The sequence below is a fragment of the Panthera tigris genome, chromosome B1 (genome assembly GCF_018350195.1).
Source record: "Panthera tigris isolate Pti1 chromosome B1, P.tigris_Pti1_mat1.1, whole genome shotgun sequence".
Lineage (NCBI taxonomy): Eukaryota > Metazoa > Chordata > Mammalia > Carnivora > Felidae > Panthera > Panthera tigris.
The window spans coordinates 183,790,701-183,812,751 of NC_056663.1; the positions used below are offsets into that span (position 1 = coordinate 183,790,701).

Below are 22,051 nucleotides of genomic sequence, written 5' to 3' on the forward strand. Positions count from 1 at the left end.
AGTTCAGGAGAGAGGCATCAGAAATCCAAACTTGCCAACACCTGGACCTTGGACCTCCAGCCTCCAGAACTGTGAGAAAATAAATGATTGTCATTTAAGCCGCCCAACAAGTGATATTTTGTTATGGCAGCCTTACCAAAGTAACACACCTACCATCTGAAAACTTCTAGAAAATTCCATGCCTTCATCAAATTTTTTGAGCACCTACAGAAGATGGTATAAAATGGGTAGTGACATGAAGAAACCGCAATCTTTTGGGGAAATAGAATCTGTACATATAATGGCAGAACAATACATGAAAAGTGCCTCAGGTGTGGCTGCAGAACTCCCAAGTGTTCAGAGAGGAAGGTAGCGGTTGGTAGGGGGACTCCTAGAACTCTTCCCTGGAGACAGTGGGACTGGGCCATATGGAGGGATATAGTCCCAACAGACCAAAGGGAATGAGATGAAAACAGTGGGGCAGATTGGAGAAATAAATGAGTCTAAATATCAAACTAAATGTAAGAAAAAAAACCTGAAATCCGATCATTCAGGGCCTACAAAGTGACTCTGGCTGTCATTAAATTTTGTAATAGAAGCAAGAAGTGGAATTAAATTTAGCTGTAATAATTTAAGAAAAACATCCTTTTAAAAAGCTCTGTGTCAGATTTAGGGATTTTCCTCTATTGGTGATTTGGGTAGGTATCTTAATGTTCAGATATGCAGATTTCTAATTAGAACAAATGACCTCATCTCCCATCACACTTTACCTCCCAGAGACATTTTTACATCCTATTAGTTTATTCCGAGAAAAGAAAGAAGCGGTTAGTCCTTAAAATTAGTATTAATTGAACAGAAGAACAGAATCACCGGATTTCTTATTTTTAACTTCCTAAGAAGTTCAAGTTTTAAAGTACATAATTCCTGATTGTAAGTAATACCTGATTTCCTCAATTCTAAGATGTGGTTTTTTTCACATTTCAATATTTCTGAAACAGGATATACCTAAAGTTTAACATGCACAATTAATAAGCTATGGGGTTTCTCCCCCTGAAAAGTTACAATCCCATCAATAGTGCATTTTACAATTGATGGTACCTTAAAACTAAGGAAATGGGGTGATGATAATAACCCCTGGCCAGCAGGACCTGATTCTTGAGGAATCATGGTCCCTCAGGTGTCTGCGTTTCCAAGGAGATTTCCAGAGATTTTAGCATGGTATCAGGGGCCACCGTGAAAGTCAGGCAATGTTCACGCCCATGGCTGAATCAGAGAAGGGAACACTCGTAATGATTCGGCAAAAGGTTCACATCTCACCCCGTCACCTCTAAATCCACCCCTCTGACCACCATAGCAACCTCCGTGGAAAAAGGGGACAAGGGAAGAGTTTTCTGATGCATGTTAAGTCCAGGGGCTTAGCTCATCTTTTGATGTGGCCGGACATACACCCCCATCAGCTGATCAGGGCCCACGGTGTGCCTTCCACATCACACATCCAACAGCCCTAACTTAAAGACCAGAAGGAATTTCCATGCCAGATGGGGTGCAGCTCTTGTACCTTTACTCACAGGGCTCTAGCTAAGCCCAAGCAAGCATGCCTCCAAACCTGCTCTAAAGCAACTATCTGGGAATAGGAGAAAAGTCATTATGCAAATGCAAGCCATTCAAAACTATGGGATCTTAAGGAGATCATGTCAGATACCTAGAGAGAAATAGGGAGAGGAACTGTTTGTTCTCAGAATTCAAACCCAGTCCCTTCACTGCTGATACTGGACCACCAGATGATTACCATTAGGGCTGCAACCCCACCCATCTGCACTTAACATTTCTCACCAACAGAACGAGAGCCAGACACATGTGCCTCATTTAACATAATCACAGAAAACAGCCTGTGGTATAACTATTATTACATAATATAGTAATTATATGATAATAATAATGAAGAAACGGGCTGCGAGTGAATGACCTGGCCAAGGACATATAGTCAGGAAGTGTTCATCAGAACAAGAATGAGAGGTTTTAATCCCCAAACTATGCTGCCTTCTGCTACTACTTTTACAAAGAAATAAAGTTACTGGGGCACCTGGGTGGCTCAGTCAGTTAAGCATCCGACTTCAGCTCAGGTCATGATCTCACGATTCGTGAGTTCAAGCCCCACACCGGGCTCTGTGGTGACACCTCCAATCCTGGAGCCTGCTTTAGATTCTGTGTCTCCCTCTCTCTCTGTCCCTCCCCCACTCATGCTCTCTCTGTGTCTCTCAAAAATGAATAAACATTAAAAAAATTTTTTTTAAAGAAATAAAGTTACTGCCTGGTTTAAAAGACATTGAGATGACAGAGCAAGTCATAATTCTAAATGTCTCATTCATTCCGCAACAGTTAAGTGGTTCTATACCATCAAAGGACACTGTAAAAAGTACTTGAAAAACCCATATTTAATCATAAAGCCATGATGATACTCTTGATATCTTTAGACTATCCTCGTCAAAATTCTTCCCATCATCTTCAGTTTTTGTCCCCAAATAATTGCTCATTGTGCCTTTCTTTGCAAGTGGGGTTTAATCCATCATACAGTATTTTGATGTTTGACTTACAACATTCCTGTGTCTAATTTAACACACTCGTGTTCAATGTAAACAAGACCTCAAGTCTCCCCTTTCATTCCTCTTCTGACACTTTCTGCAAAAGAATGCTATATGCCCATTGTTCAAAAGAGGCCAAAATGATACGACTGGGACAGATTTGAAGAGTGAAAGAAGGCACACGGAGAGGTCTGGCAAACCAGCTAAGGACAACTCCCCAGGTCTCCAGAGAGGCTGCTGAGGGGCCCAGACACCAACAAATGCCACCTGCCTATTTTCTGGCTTCAAAAGGCGCATACCTTTGAAAGCGACAGAATTTAAGTCCAGTGTGGCACTTTCAGAAAATGGCATCAAAGGTTGGACTATAAATCTTTCTTATTCTCAAGTCACTGGACATTTAAGAGCAAAGATATTGATGGGCTCTTTCTCTCCTTTTCTTCTTCCTTGTAACAGATGTGTGATTCATGGATTGCTCTTTAACGGTCTCCATTTTCGTCTTCTTACGTTTTCTTTGCTTCTGCTTTCTGACAGCTCTGAAAAAGAAGGTGCTGAATTATTTTGTAGAATAAGCATGATGTATGTAATTATGCTGGGATTTAATTAACCAGCTGACCAAATAAGAAAATAGGAGGAAAAGAATTTACTGTATCCTAAGCATAAATCCTCAGAACCCTAATCATAATAACAAGGACGTAGTCTGAGGCCTCACTAAGCAATATGCTGGAGTAAAGAAATTTCCTTGACAGACGGTTACTACAGATTGAGAACAATCTATTCGAGACAAACACACCACAGAGGTAAATAGTCAAGCCAGGAAAAACCGCTGCTGTGCTGAAGCGTCCGGTGGCCTCTAGCCAGCATGTGGCATCCAAGCACTTGGAATGTGGTGAGGGCGAGTTCAATGTGCTCCCTATGTCAAGTGCACACGGGATGTTGAAGAAAGAATGCAAAATATTTTGTCAATGTTTACATTGATTATGTATTGAAATAATACTTGGGATATAGATCCTTTAAATTTTAAAAACAGTAAAGCCAATGAGTTAGGAGGGTTTTTTTGTTTGGTTGGTTGGTTTTTTTGTTTTTGTTTGTTTGTTTGTTTTTGCTGTTGTTTTGGTTTTGGTACGTCTGTACTGCTCAACTCAGCACCTCAATCTCCAAATCCTTGCATTACATTTTTCAGGAAAAGAACCGATACATTCGACAGTTAGCAGAGGTGGAGAAATGAAATCGCACGATGGAAAAACTGACAACACTTAACAGAGGCCCATCTTATAAGCCCTACGGCTAATTTTCCCTTCCTCAGTGGGTGTAAAAGTCTGGACAAGTGCCACACAGGATGTCCGTATTTTGTGGTCCTTGGCTTCTCGAAAGACTAGCTTCAAAACAAACGAGATGGAACTCACCCCCTAAAAACACTAAAGCACACCAGAACAAAACAGATCCTTAGCTTCTGGTACTCTCTGAACTAAGTGACGGACAATCTATAGCTAAGAAAGATTACTTGTCCGTTCATTCTCTCTCTCCAAACTTACAGAATCATGCCATTTATCACATTACCAACCAAGGAAGACACTGGGGCTGCCAGCACCAGCTAACCTGGAAAATCCCTAAGGCTACCCAGCAGTATCGGTCACGAGATGCACTTCTCCTAAACCACAAGTCCGAGGGAAAAGCTTCCTTCTGATCTGCCCAGGACCAAAACCTAGGAAAGAAGCTCCATAAACAATATATAATCCCTCAGTGGAGCAAACTCAAGCCTCGCTTTCTGTCCATACAACATCTCTATTAAGTGATGGAAATGAGTGGGCATAATCTTTGACTCCAAGGATCTGGGAGACCGAGACAAGGCTGAGGTCACCTTTCCTTTTCCTTCCCCCAGCTTTTTTTTAGGGGAAGAAACTGAGGCTATGAAATCGTCCAATGAAGAAGTGGCAGACCAGCCTGATCCTAGAACCTGTGTTCTTAATTACCTTGATACTATGTACTCTGCTATAAATTATTCAGATATGTAAAATGCTATGCATACAGTAAGCACTAAACAAATATGAGCTGTTGTTAGTAGTGCCACATGACTATTATTCAGACTTTTGCTTGACAACTTTCCCCTTTTCCATATTTAGATTTTGCATTATGGATTCGGATAGCCTACCCGTTCAAAAATAAAACAAATGCTACAGTCATACACTGTTTTGTGCATGTTATATAAACCTCCTTTCCCTCCAGTCATTATTTGAAGTAGGCTAATGTTCTGACAAGGGATGATTTAGCAAACTTAATGAAGTCTAATGTCTGGATGGCAAAGTCAGTGAAGCTGTGTGTGCCTGTATACAGAATTTGAACAAATTTTCTTTGGCTTATCCACTTACAAAAAGAACTAAACACGAACCAGACCTCACTAGAATATATAGTTAACAAAAGCAGAAGAATATGTTCACTTGTTAATATGAATAAACAAAAATTTCCGGAGATAAATTTTTCACCTGAGTATAAACTGAACTGATTGAGTATAAATCAATTGTTTTGTTTTGCCTTAAAATTCAATTGACCTAGTAGCTGTTCTCTAAATTATAGGTATTTATGTAATGATAAAAACGATTAACCACAAGAGGGAGCTTGCATCATTCCAGTTCAGGAGCAAAGGCAAATTAAACTCAGAAAAAAACAAATTAATATAAGACAGCTATGAAATATCTTTTATGCCATACATGCTAAAATATAAAATTTTTTTTTTAATGTTTATTTATTTTTGAGAGAGAGAGAGAGAAAGCATGAGCAGGGAAAGGGTAGAGAGGACACGACACACAGAATGTGAAGCAGGCTCTAGGCTCCGAGCTGTCAGCACAGAGCCCAACACAGAGCTCCAACACACAAACCACGAGATCGTGACCTGAGCCGAAGTTTGACACTTAATCAACTGAGTCACCCAGGTGCCTCTATTAAAATTATTTTTTACAATTGTAAAGAAAAAATTTTACCTTGTCAATTTCATTATGAAAAATTTTTGAAAGAAATACCTGAAGATAACTGTCAACAGTTTAGGAGTCTATTCTGAGAAAAAAGTAATACTATTTAAGACTTATCAGGTAGGGGTGCCTGGGTGGCTCAGTTGGTTAAGTGTCTGACTCTTGGTTTAGGCTCAGGTCATGATCTCACGGTTCGTGAGTTCAAGCCCCAAATGGGGCTCTGTACTGACCACTTAGAGCCTGCTGCTTGGGGTTTCTCTCTCCCTCTCTCTCTGCCCCTCCCTGGCTCTTTCTCTCACAAAATAAACATTAAAAAAAAAGACTTGGGGCACTTGGGTGGCTTAGTTGGTTAAGCGTCCGACTTCAGCTCATGATCTCATGGCTCATGAGTTCAAGACCTGCTCAGGCTCTGTGCTGACAGCTCAGAGCCTGGAGCCTACTTCAGATTCTGCCTCCATCTCTCTCTCTGCCTCTCCCCTGCTCACAAACCATCTCTCTCTCTCTCTCTCTCAAATATAAATAAACATTAAAATATATATTTAAAAGAAAGACTTATCAGGTATACCACATCCTAATGGATTTGCTCCTTGAATTACACTTGATAAAATCTAGTACTAAAAAATACTAAATGGTTTCCCTCAACGAAAACAATATAATACTACCAAGCAGACTAGCCAGGGCTGTTGAAGAGCCAACAAAGAGCCTACAATATATAACTAAAATGCAAATTCAGTTTCCATGTATCATAAGATCACAGATCAAAGTCTGAGCATGTTACTAACTCCGTTTGCAACCAGAATTACCCAGTAAATGGTGCAACAATCCCAGACCAATAGTTTATTATGTTGTACTTTATTCTTTTTAAAGTTTATTTATTTGAGAAAGAGTGCGCGTGCGTGTGTGTGCATGTGTGTGTGCAAGCGGGGAGAGACAAAGAGAGAGGGAGAAAGAGAATCCCAAGCAGGCTCTGTGCTGTCAGCACAGAGCCCAAAATGGGGCTCACCAACCATGAGATCCTGGCCTGAGCCAAAATCAAGAGTCAGACACTTAACTGACTGAGCCACCCAGGCACCCCGAGTTGTACTTTAATTCTCAAAGGTTTCTAAGAAAAACTCTTTTATAAGATTCTTCAATACATTTCTTAATTTAGAAACTTCCATTTCTACCCTGGATTACTTAATGGAAATAATTGTTCAAAGTAAATTTGATAAAAAGTAATGGAAAAGTAAAACAGTAGGCAGAATTCAAATAGCTGGACCTCAGTGGAAAAAAATAATTTCCACTGTCCAAAAAAATAAACAAATGGACAAGAATTCTAATACAATTATAAACAGTTACAATAGCATCAGATATTTCTAATACTAAGAAATATTTTTTTATCACAAGTCATAAGATAGCTCAAAAATTTTATGCTGATCCCAATTCTCATGTAATGTTAAATTTGGCTATCTGGTTTCCATAACAATAAAAGAAGAAGACTCAATAACTATCATTCCTTTTAGGTTTTTTGGTTTTCTTAAGTATTATCATTCAAAAATCAGCCCAGTTGAAACAGCAGTGGTTTTTCTAAATACACTGTGGTCACTGGGATAACTTTGTTCTCAGTTATAACCAACACCAAATATTGGCAGAAGTGAAAATAATCATAGAAAACAAATGGTAAAAATTAAAATTTTACATATTTAAATATTAATACGTCTAAATTTTTTTTCCAAGTCTGCAGAATTTAAAGAGATAGCTTCCATTTTCCAAGGTGTTCACTGTGGGATTACAAATCACATTCCATCTGAAATGCCTTCTCCAGCCTCGCCTATCACGTGTCTGCATCCCAGCTGCCCTGACTAAAATATCATGTCGGTCGATAAAGCCTGAACTCTCAGGGGTGCCTGGGTGGCTCAGTCGGTTAAGCACCTGACTTCGGCTCAGGTCATAATCTTGCAGTTTGTGAGTTTGAGCCCCATGTCAGGCTCTGTGCTGACAGCTCAGAGCCTGTTGCCTGATTCAGATTCTGCGTCTCCCTCTCTCTGCTCCTAGCCTGTGCGTGCATGAGCGCACTCTTTCTCTCTACCTCTCTCTCTTCCCAATCTCTCTCAAAAATAAACATTAAAAAAATATATATAAAAAACAAAGCTTGAAATCTCTCCCCACAAATTATAATTTCACATGAACCACAAAAGATATAAAGTTGATCAGTTTCTACCTTGTATTTTGGTTATTTTCATGTCTTAAATGTTAGGCTTTTTCACTCATCTTCATGTCCTCACACTACTGTCTACACAAAGGTACGTAACAGTAAAAATACCCAACGATTTCGCACTTCTGAATCCCCCAGTGCTCACCTTTGTGGACTGCTTTATACGGATCACACAAGGAAAAGTTGTTTCTAGTCAATAAAAGAATTCAACTTACTTGATCACTTTCTTAGATGCAGTGATCTGAGGACAAGTACTACGTTTATGATCTAATTCACCACAAATAAAGCAGCCATCTTTAGGGGCCCCGCAGGAATGATCTGGAAGAGCACAGTGACCGCAAATGCTACAGTGGATCCAGGCTATAAAATAAAAATTCAGTTTTGGAAGAAGTTCATTTAATGTAATTTTTCATTTGACCAACCTTTATGATAGAGAGGATGAACAGTGTTTACTTGAAATTACCGTGACTGGTTTGCATAGTTGTTCATACTTTGGCTAAAGAGGCCAAGGTAAAGAGTCGGAATCCCACATAAACCAGCTAACTTCTTTCTGATACATGGCAGCAAATGCAGCCCTTCAAGGAGTCATGAGCTGGAGCCACTGACACCATGGGGGTTGGCCGAGGGACACAGAGCCCTATTAAAATAAGCCAAACCAGGGCACCTGGGTGGCTCAGGCGGTTGAGCATGTGACTCTTGACTTCAGCTCAGGCTCTACGCTGCCAGTATGGAGCCTACTTGGGATTCTCTCTCTCTCCCTCTCTCTGCCGATTCCCCACTGCACCACCACCCCCCCACCCCGCCCCGTTCCTCTCAAAGTAAATACAGATGTTAAAAAAATAAAATAAATTAAATTAATAAAATAAAATAAGCCAAACCAAATGCCACACTGAAATAGGTTACAGTCATATCTCCCTATAAAGGAGAGAGTGTGCATTTTGGTAACTGCAAAAACTACAAAGCAGGTAAGATCAATGCAGGTGTCTATATTAAGTTTTTTTCTCTTATAGATACAATTAAATAAAAACCCTATCTGGGTGAAGAAAACCGCTGAAATGTTTTCATAGGATGTCAAACTCTAAGTCTAAATACTTACAAGGTTTTACACACTTTTTGCAGAGAAAGCAATGGTTCCACTTCCTGCCATCCTACAAAAATAATTTTTAAATTATGTTTAATGTATCATAAAAATCAAGTTCCACAATTAAAAATTAAAATGTCTTATTAAAATCTGTGTAAATTATTCACTCCATATTTCTCACTTTCCTGGGCTTCCCAATTAAATACTTTGATTTTAATTGATGCATTTCTCCACTCAACTCAAAGGCCGCCTTGATGGGCCCCAATTTCCTTAACTGGAAAACTAGGGGATTTATCTACATGATCTTGAGTTCAAGCAATCCATACTGCACAAAGAAGGACTCAATGAAAATTTCAAGAGAATTAATGATTCATAACTTTGACATGTCTATGTGGTGTAATCCTTAATAAAATTCGTATTTAAGAATTTTAGATAATTTAGAAAGATAGAGATTACAGGGTACTGTCTGGGTAATGTTAAATCCGGGAAACAAAACTACCTAGAAAAATGTATAAGACACTTTCGTGTATAAGGCACATGTCCCATTTAATGAGAATTATAAAGAACAGACTGATGAATCCCAACAGGCTGAGAAATGGAATCCTGTCAGCCCCGAGACACCTCCCCTTTCTAATCCAGCAAACCCTCCCTCCCCATTGAGTAACACCTACTCCGCTTCCTGGGATGGTCATTTCCTTGCTTTTGTCTATTTTTTACCACTTATGTGTGCCTCTCTAAATGATAAAGTTTGGTCTTCCTCATTTTGAGCTTTATATGATCTGGGTGTAATTTTTTTCTCTTAAATAAAGAACACAGAGAATTTCTAAACTGATTGAAAATACATGTAATCAGGTGTGCTGCCACAGTTAAAAACAAGTATAACCCGTCATAAAATTATGGAGTTTTGAAAACTGTACTTTATAATAGTTACAAAAATATAGCCTTTCCTTTGGAGAACGATTTGTGTATATTACCCAAACTGAACTTCCTATGTTCTTTCTGACTGGATTTAGCTAAAACAAATAGGCCAACTTAAGTGTCATCCCACCTCTTTAAAACAATAAACAGGAGGTGTGTCCCTACAGTCCTTCCTTATCTGCAAAAACTGGCAGAGTACCTGGGGCCCCTGGGTGGCTCAGTCGGTTGAGTGTCTGACTTTGGCTCAGGTCACGATCTCATGGTTCACGAGTTCGAGCCCTGCACCAGGCTCCATGCTAACAGCTCAGAGCCTTGAGCCTTCTATGGATTCTGTGTCTCCCTCTCTCTCTGACCCTCCCCTGCTCACACTCAGTCTCTCTCTCCCTCAAAGTAAATAAACATTAAAAAAAAATTTTTTTTTTTAATTAAAGAAAAAAACGAATTCATCCATGCACAGCCCTTAGGAAAGGGCCTGGCACATAAAAAGTGCACAGTATGTTATTAATACCTCATTACAATACTGACGGCATCTAATAGTTCAGTATTTTACCTAAAGCACCTTAAATTTATCCCCAACACAATTCAGCACTCATCTCACGCCTTATTTAAAATACTCCTAATTTTAGCAGTCATACAGTCCCAAAGCAAAGTGAATTCAAATAACCACTAACGATGATGAACGCAAAGGCTGTTGTACTTTATAATTAGACATAAAATACTCTATTAATGTACATTTAGCAAATGATAATATGGTAATACAAATTATAATATTATCAAAATAACCTTAAGCAAATGTAATGGCTAGTAAGCTAAAATAAAACTAATATATTTGAATAAAAATGCATTCTATAGGAACCTATACCTTGGATGTGCAAGAATTACAGTGCTCACAGTGTTGATTCTCTAGGGAAACATATCGTTGACATAAAGGGCAAAATCTAAGGAGGAAAGAAACAGACTTAACTCAGCTGCATATTCTCATGAAGATTCACAGAGTAGATAAATGGCACTTGTTACAGAGGTTGGGTGTAATCCAAATGCAATTCAATATAAAATATAGACCAAATTTAAAAGTAACAGAAGAACTATATGAGTCAATATGAGAATCATTTTAATGTTAGATATATGGAACTTTATTTTCAGTGACTCATGTATTTCAAGGTCCCACTATGATCTTACCTGTACCCTTCTTCACTAGGAAGGATTATTTTGCTGGGTGGGATATTGGTGAAAATACGCACAGGAGATTGTTTTCGACCTGTCTTTCCATGTTTATAAAGTGCGTGATTATCATAATCTACCTAGAAAGTTAAAAAAAATTGAAAAAGAACATTTACTCAAATGAGTGAACATCTATGAAGATTCTTTACCAAAAAAGAACAACTGATGCCAAGATAGGAGTTAAACCAAAGTATTTAACAAGAAACTATTCTTTTTAATTGTTTTTAACGTTTGTTTACTTTTGAGATAGACAAAACGAGTGGGGGAAGGGCAGAGAGCAAGGGAGACACAGAATCTGAAGCAGACTCCAGGCTCTGAGCTGGCAGCACAGAGCCCAATGCGGGGCTCGAACTCACGAACCGGTGAGATCATGACCTGAGCCAAAGCTGGGTGCTCAACCGTCTAAGCCACCCAGGGGGCTCTTACGAAAAAATTCTTAAAAGCAAAAGTTTACTTATTAATCAACAGCCTCAGAGAGGCCTCTGTGGCAGTGAAATTTCATTACAGAAAAGGCAAACTTTGTTATGATAAGTTCATATTGCCCAGTATTGAGAGAACAACTGTAATCTTTTACCCAATACAATAGACTTCACGAGAAGGACTACTAGGTAATTAAGAATTTGGCTTTTGGCATTAAAAAAATTCCACCCCCGAAGACGCATGCCTGTCAGGTGTCAGGTCAGCGAGTCTCAATCCAGCCTTACTTTGGCCCTCCACCATTCACTATGCGACCTCTCACGTCCTGGTAGAGCACAGGTTCAGGGACCAGACAGTGGCTCTGCCACTCACTTGTTGTGACCAGAGGCACCTTCACATAATCCTCACCTGGAAAAGGAGGTTACTGATTTCTGCCCCAGGGGTGCTGTGAAGGTTACACGAGATAATGTGTGTAAAATGCTGAGTTCAAAGCCTGCCATGTGGTGGGGACATAGAAAGATGGAGATGAAGAGAGAGTCACAACTATAATTGTGACTATTTCAAACATTTACGTCTCCTCAACACCCTAACTCGGCTTTCAGCCTTGGCAGCTCATCCTGAAAGTAAGCTGAAGCCAACAGGCACGGCTTCTATAGGCTTCTTGCTCCCGCCTCCTTCTCCAACCTCTCTGTCATCCGTATGCATTCTCTCTTTGGCTTTAAACCTGCTCTGAATCCACCTGGTCACTAAGTCCGTCTTTCTCTAGATCAGTAATTCTCAGGTGCGATGCCTGGATTGGCAACACCAGCACTGCCCCTGAGATCTTGCTAGAAAAGCACATTCTCCCCAGCCTAAGACCTAAGAAAACAGAAGTTCTGGGGGTCAGGGCCTGCAATCTGCATTCTTTTTTTTTTTTTTAACAGGAACTATTTATGTATGTATGTATTTATTTTTGAGAGACAGAGACAGCATGCACATGAGCAAGGAAAGGGCAGAGAGAGAGAGAGAGAGAGAGAGAGGAGGACAGAGCATCCCAAGCAGGCTCCATGCTGGCAGCAGAGAGCCCGATGTGGGGCTTGAACTCACGAACTATGAATAATGACCTGAGCTTAACCGATGGAGCCACCCAGGCACCCCCACCCCCTGCTCCACAATCTGTAGTCTTAACAAGCCTTCCTGGCACACTAAAATTTGAGAAGCGTTGTTCTAGATTATCCGCAAGAATACCATGAGATTTTTATAAAGTCAATACAGGCAGAGCCCAACTTTCAAATAAGTTAGACTGAATTGTTTGGATTCTAAACAAGAATACACTTAAGAATTTCATAGAAGAACTGGCTTGCAAGCTAGCTATTTAATAAACAAATCACAAAAATATAAAGACTTAATGACAATGGAAAGAGAGGGCCTTTAATGAGAAATTCCTGAGCTCTCTGTATGGCCCTGCTGTGGCTGGCTATCAGACTAACAGATGAACAAGTTCAGGAAGACTCATCAATAAGCTTTAGCAGTGGGGGGAAAATAAGTGGCACATGAGGAGACCCAGCTAAACAAGGGACAGTTGGGGGGGGCGGGGACAAACCCTGGGGGTTCTGGTTAACTGTCAGCATGGTAAGTCCACGGTCTGGCATGACGGTGTGAGAGCTGACACGGGCTCACAGCTGCCCTATGCAGAAGTGTAATATCATAACAAGGAAAGGATGAAGTTAGATTACATTTGAAGCCCTGCATTCAGTCACTGCATATGAAGAGAGACGCTGATAAAACAAGTTCATTTCTACCAAAAGTAGTGGGAATGAATAGGATTTGTAGTACTGGGGGTGGTGTTTATTCAGAAAAGCGAACACTGGGAAGATCTGATAGCTGTTTTATAACTGAAGGGGTGTCAGTGGAATCGAAATTAGACTTAGCCTTTATTGCTCTGGAGAATAGAAGTAGGACCAATGGTTAGAAGTTAATAGGGAGCATATTTTATCTCAATATGAGAAAATTTTCTAACGATTAGAGCTATTAAATAAATTGAGTTGCCTTGTAAGGCTGCAGGACTTTGCTCACTGAAAGCATTCAAGTGAGGCCGGTGACTCACTTAGTAGAGACGATTATTATGGTGAAAAGTTAGCCTACGTTACACCCCTCATGTTTCTTTCCAACTTTAAAATTCTATGAATATATGTCACCTATTAGAGGCTAAGATACAAAAGTAGGTTTTACTTCAAAATTACCTTAAAATATTACTGTAGTAGTTTTCTTTTAAACCTATTTAAATTCATAATTTCTCCCTAATACACTCCTCTATGTACTCAATAAAAACATGATACCTTATTAAATTCAACAAAGATATTTTGAACATTTATGAGTATCATAAGAAAGAAAAAACCTTCCCAAGAGAATCTCAGGAAGATCTTCAAATGTTGGAAAAGAGGACCTTAGAAAAATTTCTAAGAAATGGAATATTCGAGGCAATACAACGGATGGCAGATAGAAGAGAGGGAAAAAAAAGAACAATCTCTTTATGGCTACCCCAGGAGTTGGAGAATGTATGTGTCAGGAAGGTGGTTGATTGCTTGATTTTGCATAACCTAATTGAGATTATTATTATTTTTAAATGCGGGTTTGTTGTGCTAATTAACTATAAACATATGGTATGTAAAATGCATGCTGCTAGGGTAAATTAATGTACCTCTAACATACATCCATATTTCATAGCTTCATCCACACAAATAAACGTCCTATGGAAGGAAGCGCTGTAAAGCAAACACAATTTTGCAAATTGCATATCACTAGTGGTAGAGCTGATACACCATTTTCCCATCATTATCTCTGACATTTCACTCACAATGATGATGAGAGGCATTTTCAAATAGAAAATTTCTCCCATGGAACTGATTAATGTGATGAAGTACTGTATAGAAATGAGGGAAAGCACAAAATCTCTGCAGTTCTTAACTTTTAATTTTATCTATACGCAAATTTCTTCTGTAACACGAGACTGGAACTGGTTATACAGACATCAAGACGTTCAAGTCACCAGACATTTATTTTGCACCTACTATGTCCTAGGCATCCCTCCGGGAAACAAAGATTAAAAAGACACAGTACTTGTATTTATTTTCCCAATTCCCTAAGGACTATAATCTATTTATTTAATTTCAGTGTTTCAAAAGGTCTGAAGTGAACTCTTCAGCTCCATCAACCAATTTCCACCAGAGCAATAAGGTCTTTTAGTCATATTCCCCATATTCCATGTACCTCTTATTTAAAATTATAGGGGTGCCTGGGTGGCTCACTCAGTTAAGCATCCTACTTGGGCTCAGGTCACGATCTCATGGTTCATGAGTTCGAGTCCCGCGTGGGCTCTGTGCTGACAGCTCAGAGCCTGGAGACTGCTTTGGATTCTGTGTCTCCCTCTCTCTCTGACCCTCCCCCACTCACACTCTATCTTTGTCTCTCTCTCTCTCTCTCTCTCTCTCTCTCTCAAAAATAAAAAAAAAACAAAAAAATATTTTTAATAAAATAAAACATTATATACATACAATATATATTATATGTTATATATATATATATATATATATATATATATATATATATATAATCCCCCTTGTCACTCCAAACCCTTTACATGTTTGTTTATTACATATCAAGTTTTAAGAATTTCAGTTGCCATCCTGTAAAATTTGCAATCATTTGTCAGGAATTCCTGTCAAAATATCTTCATTTCTGAACATGAAAATAAAAATTTCAAAACACAGTTTAACACAGGATGATTTTTTTAAAGATAGCTTAAAAAAAAAAAAAGCGAAGTTTGTACTTATAACAATCCAAACAAATGTCCCAGATGAAGGAGAAACAAGAGATCGTTGCATGTTCGCAGTGGAAGGGAAGTGAGGTGATCTAGTTCAGATACGGTAAATACAGGACCCGAATGCCACTACTCCCTGACCCTGTCCCTGTGGCAGACATCACTAATCAATCACACACTACTCGCTGCCACTCGGCATGGTATTCTCAACAAATTCTCCAGAAAGTCACTACCAATTTATCAGGCTTACCACTAAAGCACTAAAAGTGTAACTTATCTGCCATCTCTTTTCTGATTCAATCATTTTATTTTATAGGTAAGGAAACAGAGACCAGGAAAGATAAACTGACTTCTTCCAAGATTAAAGAGCCTCTAAAAGGCAGTATGCTAGGACTCACACTTCTGTGAATCAAAATTTCTTTTCATTATCACATCCTTCCTTTCTAATCTGCCCTTAATAGAACTTTTAGTTTTCTAGGTCTTTGATGATTATTTTATTCTGTAGTCATCAAGTGCTTTATCATTGAAGAGTCTGACTTATATTTTATGAAGATTTGCAGCATTTCTGCATTCTTCTTACCCAGAAAGTATTAAAGTATTTCAAAAAAAAGAGATTTAGTGATTTTTTTTTTTTTTTTTTTTTTTTACTGTATTATGGTTTGGGAGCTTATAATCATCTTGGGCAATGTGAAAAAGAAGGTCTAATCAAAGTCTATGGCAAAAGACCTGTGAAGGAGGACAAGAGACTTTCAAAATTTCATTTGATGCAGGCAGCTAATATACAAGAAAATAAATTACCACAAAGTAAGGTTAAAATAACAAGAGAAAGAAAAGAAAGAAAATAAAAGTGTCAGAAAGGATAATAACAGTAAATCCAGAAAAAAATCAAAAGAAAGAAATAAAGAAAAAAAGAAAAAGAAAGAAAGAAAAGAAAAGAAAAAAGAAAAGAAAAGAAAGGCCATCAAGGTAAGATACAACAAATAAGGTTTATAAACACAATGGGAGATACGGTGAAAACAATTTCTCCATCTGAGCATATAAAGGGCAGTAGTGTTCTGATCTTTAGTAGAAATCAGGAAAAACAAAGATTTTTCTTTGTTTCACAGATTGTATTCTAATTTTCCTTTTCAAAGTTTGGCTTTCTCTTTACCAAAAAGACTACTTTTTACACCCTGATACATATGGCCTAATTAGAAACTTTTTCACCAATACAATGAATTGTATAATTATCGTTTTTTTAATGTTCATTTATTTTTGAGGGAGAGAGAGACAGACCGAGAGAGAGAGCGCACGTGTGCAGGGGAGGCGTAGAGAGATGGCAAATCCCAAGCAGACTCGTCACTGTCAGTGCAGAGCCGGACGCAGGGCTCGATGTCATGAAATGTGAGATCATGACCTGAGCCGAAATCAAGAGTCAGACGTTTAACCAACTGAGCCACCCGGGCTCCCCTGGATAATTATTTTTTATAAGCTTGGACCTTGGAACGATTTCTCAACAGCGAGACTCCAGTATTCCCACAGGTCCCTTCCTAGTAACACAGGCTGTCAAAACAAACAATGACTGGTTTCTCCACAGTAACCTCTCTCATCCACTCTACTCTTGATCTGCCTTCTTTGGGCTCCTTGCCATTTCAAACTCCTGCCCTTAGTGAAAACTCATCTCTAAAAGTGTATGGAAGGGCGCCTGGGTGGCTCGGTTAGGCGTCCGACTTCGGCTCGGGTCATGATCTCGCGGTTCGTGGGTTCAAGTGCTGAATCAACCCGCTTCAGATCCTCTGTTTCTTCCTCTCTGTGTCCCTCCCCTGCTCACGCCCTCTCTCAAAAATAAACAAACATTAAAAAATAAATAAATATGAATGGACCAGTTTTCTGAGGGACCTTACGTTTTGCAAATTTAATGTTTCAGATACTGTACAAAAAAACAAAAAAAAAAAGCCCGAAAGAAGAGTTTTACCCCCACCTTGGGACTGTCTGAATGGTGACAATAAAGTGATGGTCACAACAATGCTGAGACCAATAGCCTTTAATCTACATTTGCTGTGCGTCAGGGACGAGGCTAAGCCTTTTTGTGTGTTATATAATTCTCAAAACCTTATTGAGGCAGATAGATTATTACTCTGCTCATTTAACAGGTCACATGGGCTGCAGAGAGTTAGATAAAATGTACAGGCCTAGCTAGTAAGGGGCAGAACCAGGATTAAAACCCAGTTCCTTTTCAACTCTGGAGTTCACACTGGTTTTCAGACAGTTATTTATTCAACGTGTATAAGGCACCTACTATTGTGCCAAACACCGTGCCACATGATTCTTCACTGTCAAAGGCAGCAGGCGCTCCTGCCAACTGAGAAGTTTCCTTGGTTAACATCTTTAGGATATGGCCACTATCTCTGCTCTGCAAATGTCCACACTAGAGGCACCTCTCAGACAAGAAACAGAAAACTGTGTGTCCTAAAAAGGAAAGTAAACCGGAATCGGGAAGAATTATGACATGGACTTTGCCTAAAGCAGAGCTTGAGAATTCAAGGTTAAAATGGTTTGTGCTATGTACGCTTTTGGAAAGGAACCTGGTAATATGGTTCAGAAGCCATAGAAATGTCCATTAAATTCGATAACATAATGTTTGGAATTCTATTTCGGTTTTGGAAATTTATTTTAAGGACGTTATGTAAAATATGGAAAAAATTATTTGAATAAAAGGTGTTTATGGCAGTGGTATTTATAGTGCCTTAAAGGTGGAAGCAATCTGAGTCCAAAAAAAAAAAAAAAAAAGAATGATAACAATTGATAACATAACTTGCTAATGAGATAATTTAAAGTGATTAAAAGCATAAAAACTATGGCGCTACATTTACAAATGTACACGTACATAAGACACAGGGGGGAAAACAGAATTCAGATTTGTCTGCTATGATGACAAACACGGAAAATTATGATATTTGCTATTTGGGATAGAATCACAGGTAGGGTCTATCCTCTCATTTTTGGTAACACTGTTTCTGAAAGAAACATAACAACTTTTTTCATATGGTAATTTTCATCATTCTCATGATAAATGTCTTCAAGATTAGAAAGCTCAGATCCAAGCACTAGCTTGTAACAAGTAGGGAAGACATTTTCAGTTCTATGGCTGAAAAGCCTTCATAAAGGTAGTCCGTTGCTCAGCAGCTCAAATAGAAAAATATCACTACAAAAGAGGAAGCAGTGGCCACTTGGTGACCACACATGGTGATGGTGACAATCGGGTTAACTTCAGAACCCAAGGGAATGAATACAGGAAAGTGGACATTAAAGCAGAAGGAGTTGAGGGCAGAGATGGGAGGGCGGGCTGGTCAATTCCACCCTGAAATCAGCACACTCACCCCCACACACAGACCTCAGCATCTCTGCCTCTCTGACATGCTGCTACCTGGGACACGCCTCCCTTCAGAGCTCCTGGCATCCTCTTGAGTGACACAGTAAAGTGTACATGACATGCCACCAACCAGAAAAGCGACTTACTTCTCTACAACCTCTGAACAGACAAAAATCCCCGTTCCTAACAATGACTCTGAGGTTCTGTGGCATCTTCTGGTGATGATAAAGGTTAGGTCAGTCGGTCTAAAACCTAGTTACACTGCAGAATCACCCGGAAAGCCTGGGAAAATATGGTTTCTTCGGGCTTTACTCTCTAATTTTGATTTAGTTGGTTTATTTTGGTACCTAAGAATCTATATTTTTAATCAGCGCCCTAAAATTACAATTAGGAACCTCTGGACTAAGCTACGTATGGTACAATTTTAGTGTTTAATACAGCTTATAATATTTTCATATGCTAAACCTGATGGATAGTCTGATCACAATATTTACTTAAGCATTCCTCGGTCATGCCCGAAAACAGAATATTTACTATACCTGGTAATCCAGCATGCAGAAGCTTGGAAAAAACTGACGAATTCGGGATTCAAAAAAATAGGGGAAAATCCAGAATACAGGTAGTTCTTTGTGACTGCTATCTAATGGATCAAAAAAAAAAAAGGGAAAAGAAAATAAGAAATTTAAATTAAAAAAAATAAAACAGCTATAATTGAAAAACTTCTGATACTGGGAGAAATTGCAAACATTCAATGCATTTAAATCATACAAAAGAAGAGAATGTTCACCAGACTGCCATTTACAACCTGATCTTTCCCAAGAGCCAGTGGAAATGTTCTTTTAGATCTAAACACAGCTATAAAGGAAATGTAAAAGGAATCCTTACACACATATCACTCTATTCCAGTAAAGGCAAAGATATCACCAGTAAAGTGGGAGATGAAAGGGAGCATCACGTGAGGAGCAAGGTGGCAGTGCTGTGGGGCAGGAAGCACGGGCCGGAAGGCAGAGGCCGGAAGGCAGAACACAGCTCTGCCACAACTCGTTATGTGCTTTTCCAGGGTGAATCAATTCTTTCCCAAATCATGGAAGATTCTTAAAAACAATTTTATCCGGGGCGCCTGGGTGGCGCAGTCGGTTAAGCGTCCGACTTCAGCCAGGTCACGATCTCGCGGTCAGTGAGTTCGAGCCCCGCGTCAGGCTCTGGGATGATGGCTCGGAGCCTGGAGCCTGTTTCCGATTCTGTGTCTCCCTCTCTCTCTGACCCTCCCCCGTTCATGCTCTGTCTCTCTCTGTCCCAAAAATAAATTTAAAAAAAACGTTGAAAAAAGAATCATGTGCCACAAAAGAAAATTAAAAAAAAAAAAAAAAAAAAAAAAAACAATTTTATCCACATTAACTTTGATGACAGACTGGGGATATGGCTGTTAATTGCAGAGCACCCAGTAGAGGCTGAGCACAATACTAGGTACTTTCTATACATTATCTCCTTACAATAACCCTTAGAGTTAGATGTTAACAACCCCATTTATAGCCAGGGCAACTGAAGCCATAAGATTTAGGTATTTTGTTCAAGTTCATGCGGCCAGTAAGTGGCAGAACTGAAATTCAAGACCACTGAGCTCTTTATTGCTTCCCCAATAACCCCGACTTTATCTATTCTGATAAGTGGACTTAAGATCTGAAAATAAGTGGAATACTTAATACTATAAGTCATGTTTTAGATTTCGTTTGCATTCTCTCTCCAAAGCACAAGCACAATTAACGAAGAAGCCTGGCGCTCTTACAGTTTATCAACTTGCAAGCTGGAAGCTAAAAAAATGATTGTACCAACTAATTAGATAATGACATAAAATACTTCAAAGGCCTAAGCCACTTTAAAATGAATAATAACCCCCGCCATTAACGCACCTCTATCTACGTGGGTATCTATCACTGATAACCACTGTAAGGCTAGCGCACGTCCGATCTTTCTACCCCAATCTTGGCACAGTTTAGAGCTCTGGGCCACAGGCTGGGTGACCTCCAGGAGCTTTGGGCAGGACTTTAGGAACATGGAATGTAAGATCCGCGAGGACAGGGAAATGTGCCCATCTCGCATGGTACTCCATTCCCAGCACCCAAAGAGTACCCAGTACTCAGTAAATATCTATTAAATAAATGCCAACGGTTTCCTGCGATTCTTCATAATGTCCCCTTATGCTCACCTGCAAGTCATTTTGAGAACACATGATTAGGAAAATACAAAGTGTATCATGATAATGAAGTGTGCCACATTCTCAAATGAGCCCGTTTTAGAAAAACACAAGAACCCAAGACATGTATATTTTATCAGAGCTCTGATTCACTGAGCTCTGCTAATATTTGACAGGAAGTAGATACACAGATACATGTTTGTTTTGCAGTAAGTAATAAATTACACACCTTGGCTTTGACCTTCTTTCCACATAGCAATTAACTTCTTGAATGTAACAGCCAGAGGTTCAACCAAGCCACCAAAAGGAGGATCTGTCACCATAATGACTCCCTCACCTTTATCTTCCTGTAAAAATGTTCTGCATACTTCAAGGGCAGCCTGGAACAAATAAAAATTCATTTCTAAATGAGGACGAGAGGGAGGCACTTCATCCTATCTGGAGGATGTATTAGGCTCGGTCCTCCTGTTTGTACTGAAACTTCACCCATCCTGCCACCTCAGAGTCCCTCGGTGACATCCAGAAGCCTCTCTCATTCAGCCCCCAGAAGATTTTATCTTTGGGCTCCTTGATAAGCGGGTTTTTTAAATTGCAAATTCAAACACCATCACTATCAGAGGACTACACATTTCAAATGGTTAAATTAAAAAACTAAATTTAGTAACCTAAAAGAGAAAAACTCATTACCCATGAAGACTATCTAAAACGCTAAATTCAATTCCACAAACAGAAGCAGGGACTGAGCTAAACACTGGAGACACAAAGACGAATAAGACGGACTCTTTTCCTATCTGGTTTGTCCACCACCATGAGTTCAGTTTAATAGGAGCTACACGTCACCAGTTTCCATGCACGTGTTCTTGAGCACCGGGTATATGACAGATGTATTCGGACATGCACGGTACGTAAATAAATGAAAGACGACAAATAACAAAGCTTATCAAGGCTGTGAAACCATGGTATTAACGCATTTTCCCAACAGACTAATTGTTTTCAGTCATTGTAAAGTTAACATTAACCACTGTCTAGGATATTTATTATTTTTTGCTTTGGGAGAAGTTAATAAGAAATATACCTATGATACTAACTCCAGTCTACTGACTTTGTAGTAGTTTTCAACTACTCATCTATAAAAGCAAATCAACACACTATAAAAATGGCCTAAGACTTTAAACTTTAATGGCGTTTTAAACTTTAATCAGCCCATATGTACTTTATAATAAAATATATATTGTTCTACTACTAAATCAATTTAGAAGACCCAATTGATGAGAGGAAAAACCACAACATCCTAATCCCCTTTCCCTAGGAGAGTCTTTATTAACTTCCTACTCGAAGTCCTACGGCGATG

The 22,051-nt window shown here is 39.1% G+C and overlaps 1 protein-coding gene across 1 annotated transcript in view; it reads right to left on the reverse strand.

Moving 5' to 3' along the window:
* Window positions 1-2,918: 2,918 nt before the first annotated feature.
* Window positions 2,919-22,051, reverse strand: part of ZCCHC4 (zinc finger CCHC-type containing 4) — a 50,105-nt gene continuing 30,972 nt past the window's right edge. The window contains exons 7-13 of the mRNA XM_042984834.1: window positions 20,930-21,080; window positions 19,046-19,146; window positions 10,897-11,018; window positions 10,580-10,655; window positions 8,815-8,866; window positions 7,934-8,078; window positions 2,919-3,094 (exon numbers count right to left, since the gene is read on the reverse strand). Of these exons, the coding sequence (XP_042840768.1) occupies window positions 2,959-3,094; window positions 7,934-8,078; window positions 8,815-8,866; window positions 10,580-10,655; window positions 10,897-11,018; window positions 19,046-19,146; window positions 20,930-21,080 (783 nt within the window). The 3' untranslated portion in view covers window positions 2,919-2,958. The remainder of the gene's footprint in view (window positions 3,095-7,933; window positions 8,079-8,814; window positions 8,867-10,579; window positions 10,656-10,896; window positions 11,019-19,045; window positions 19,147-20,929; window positions 21,081-22,051) is intronic.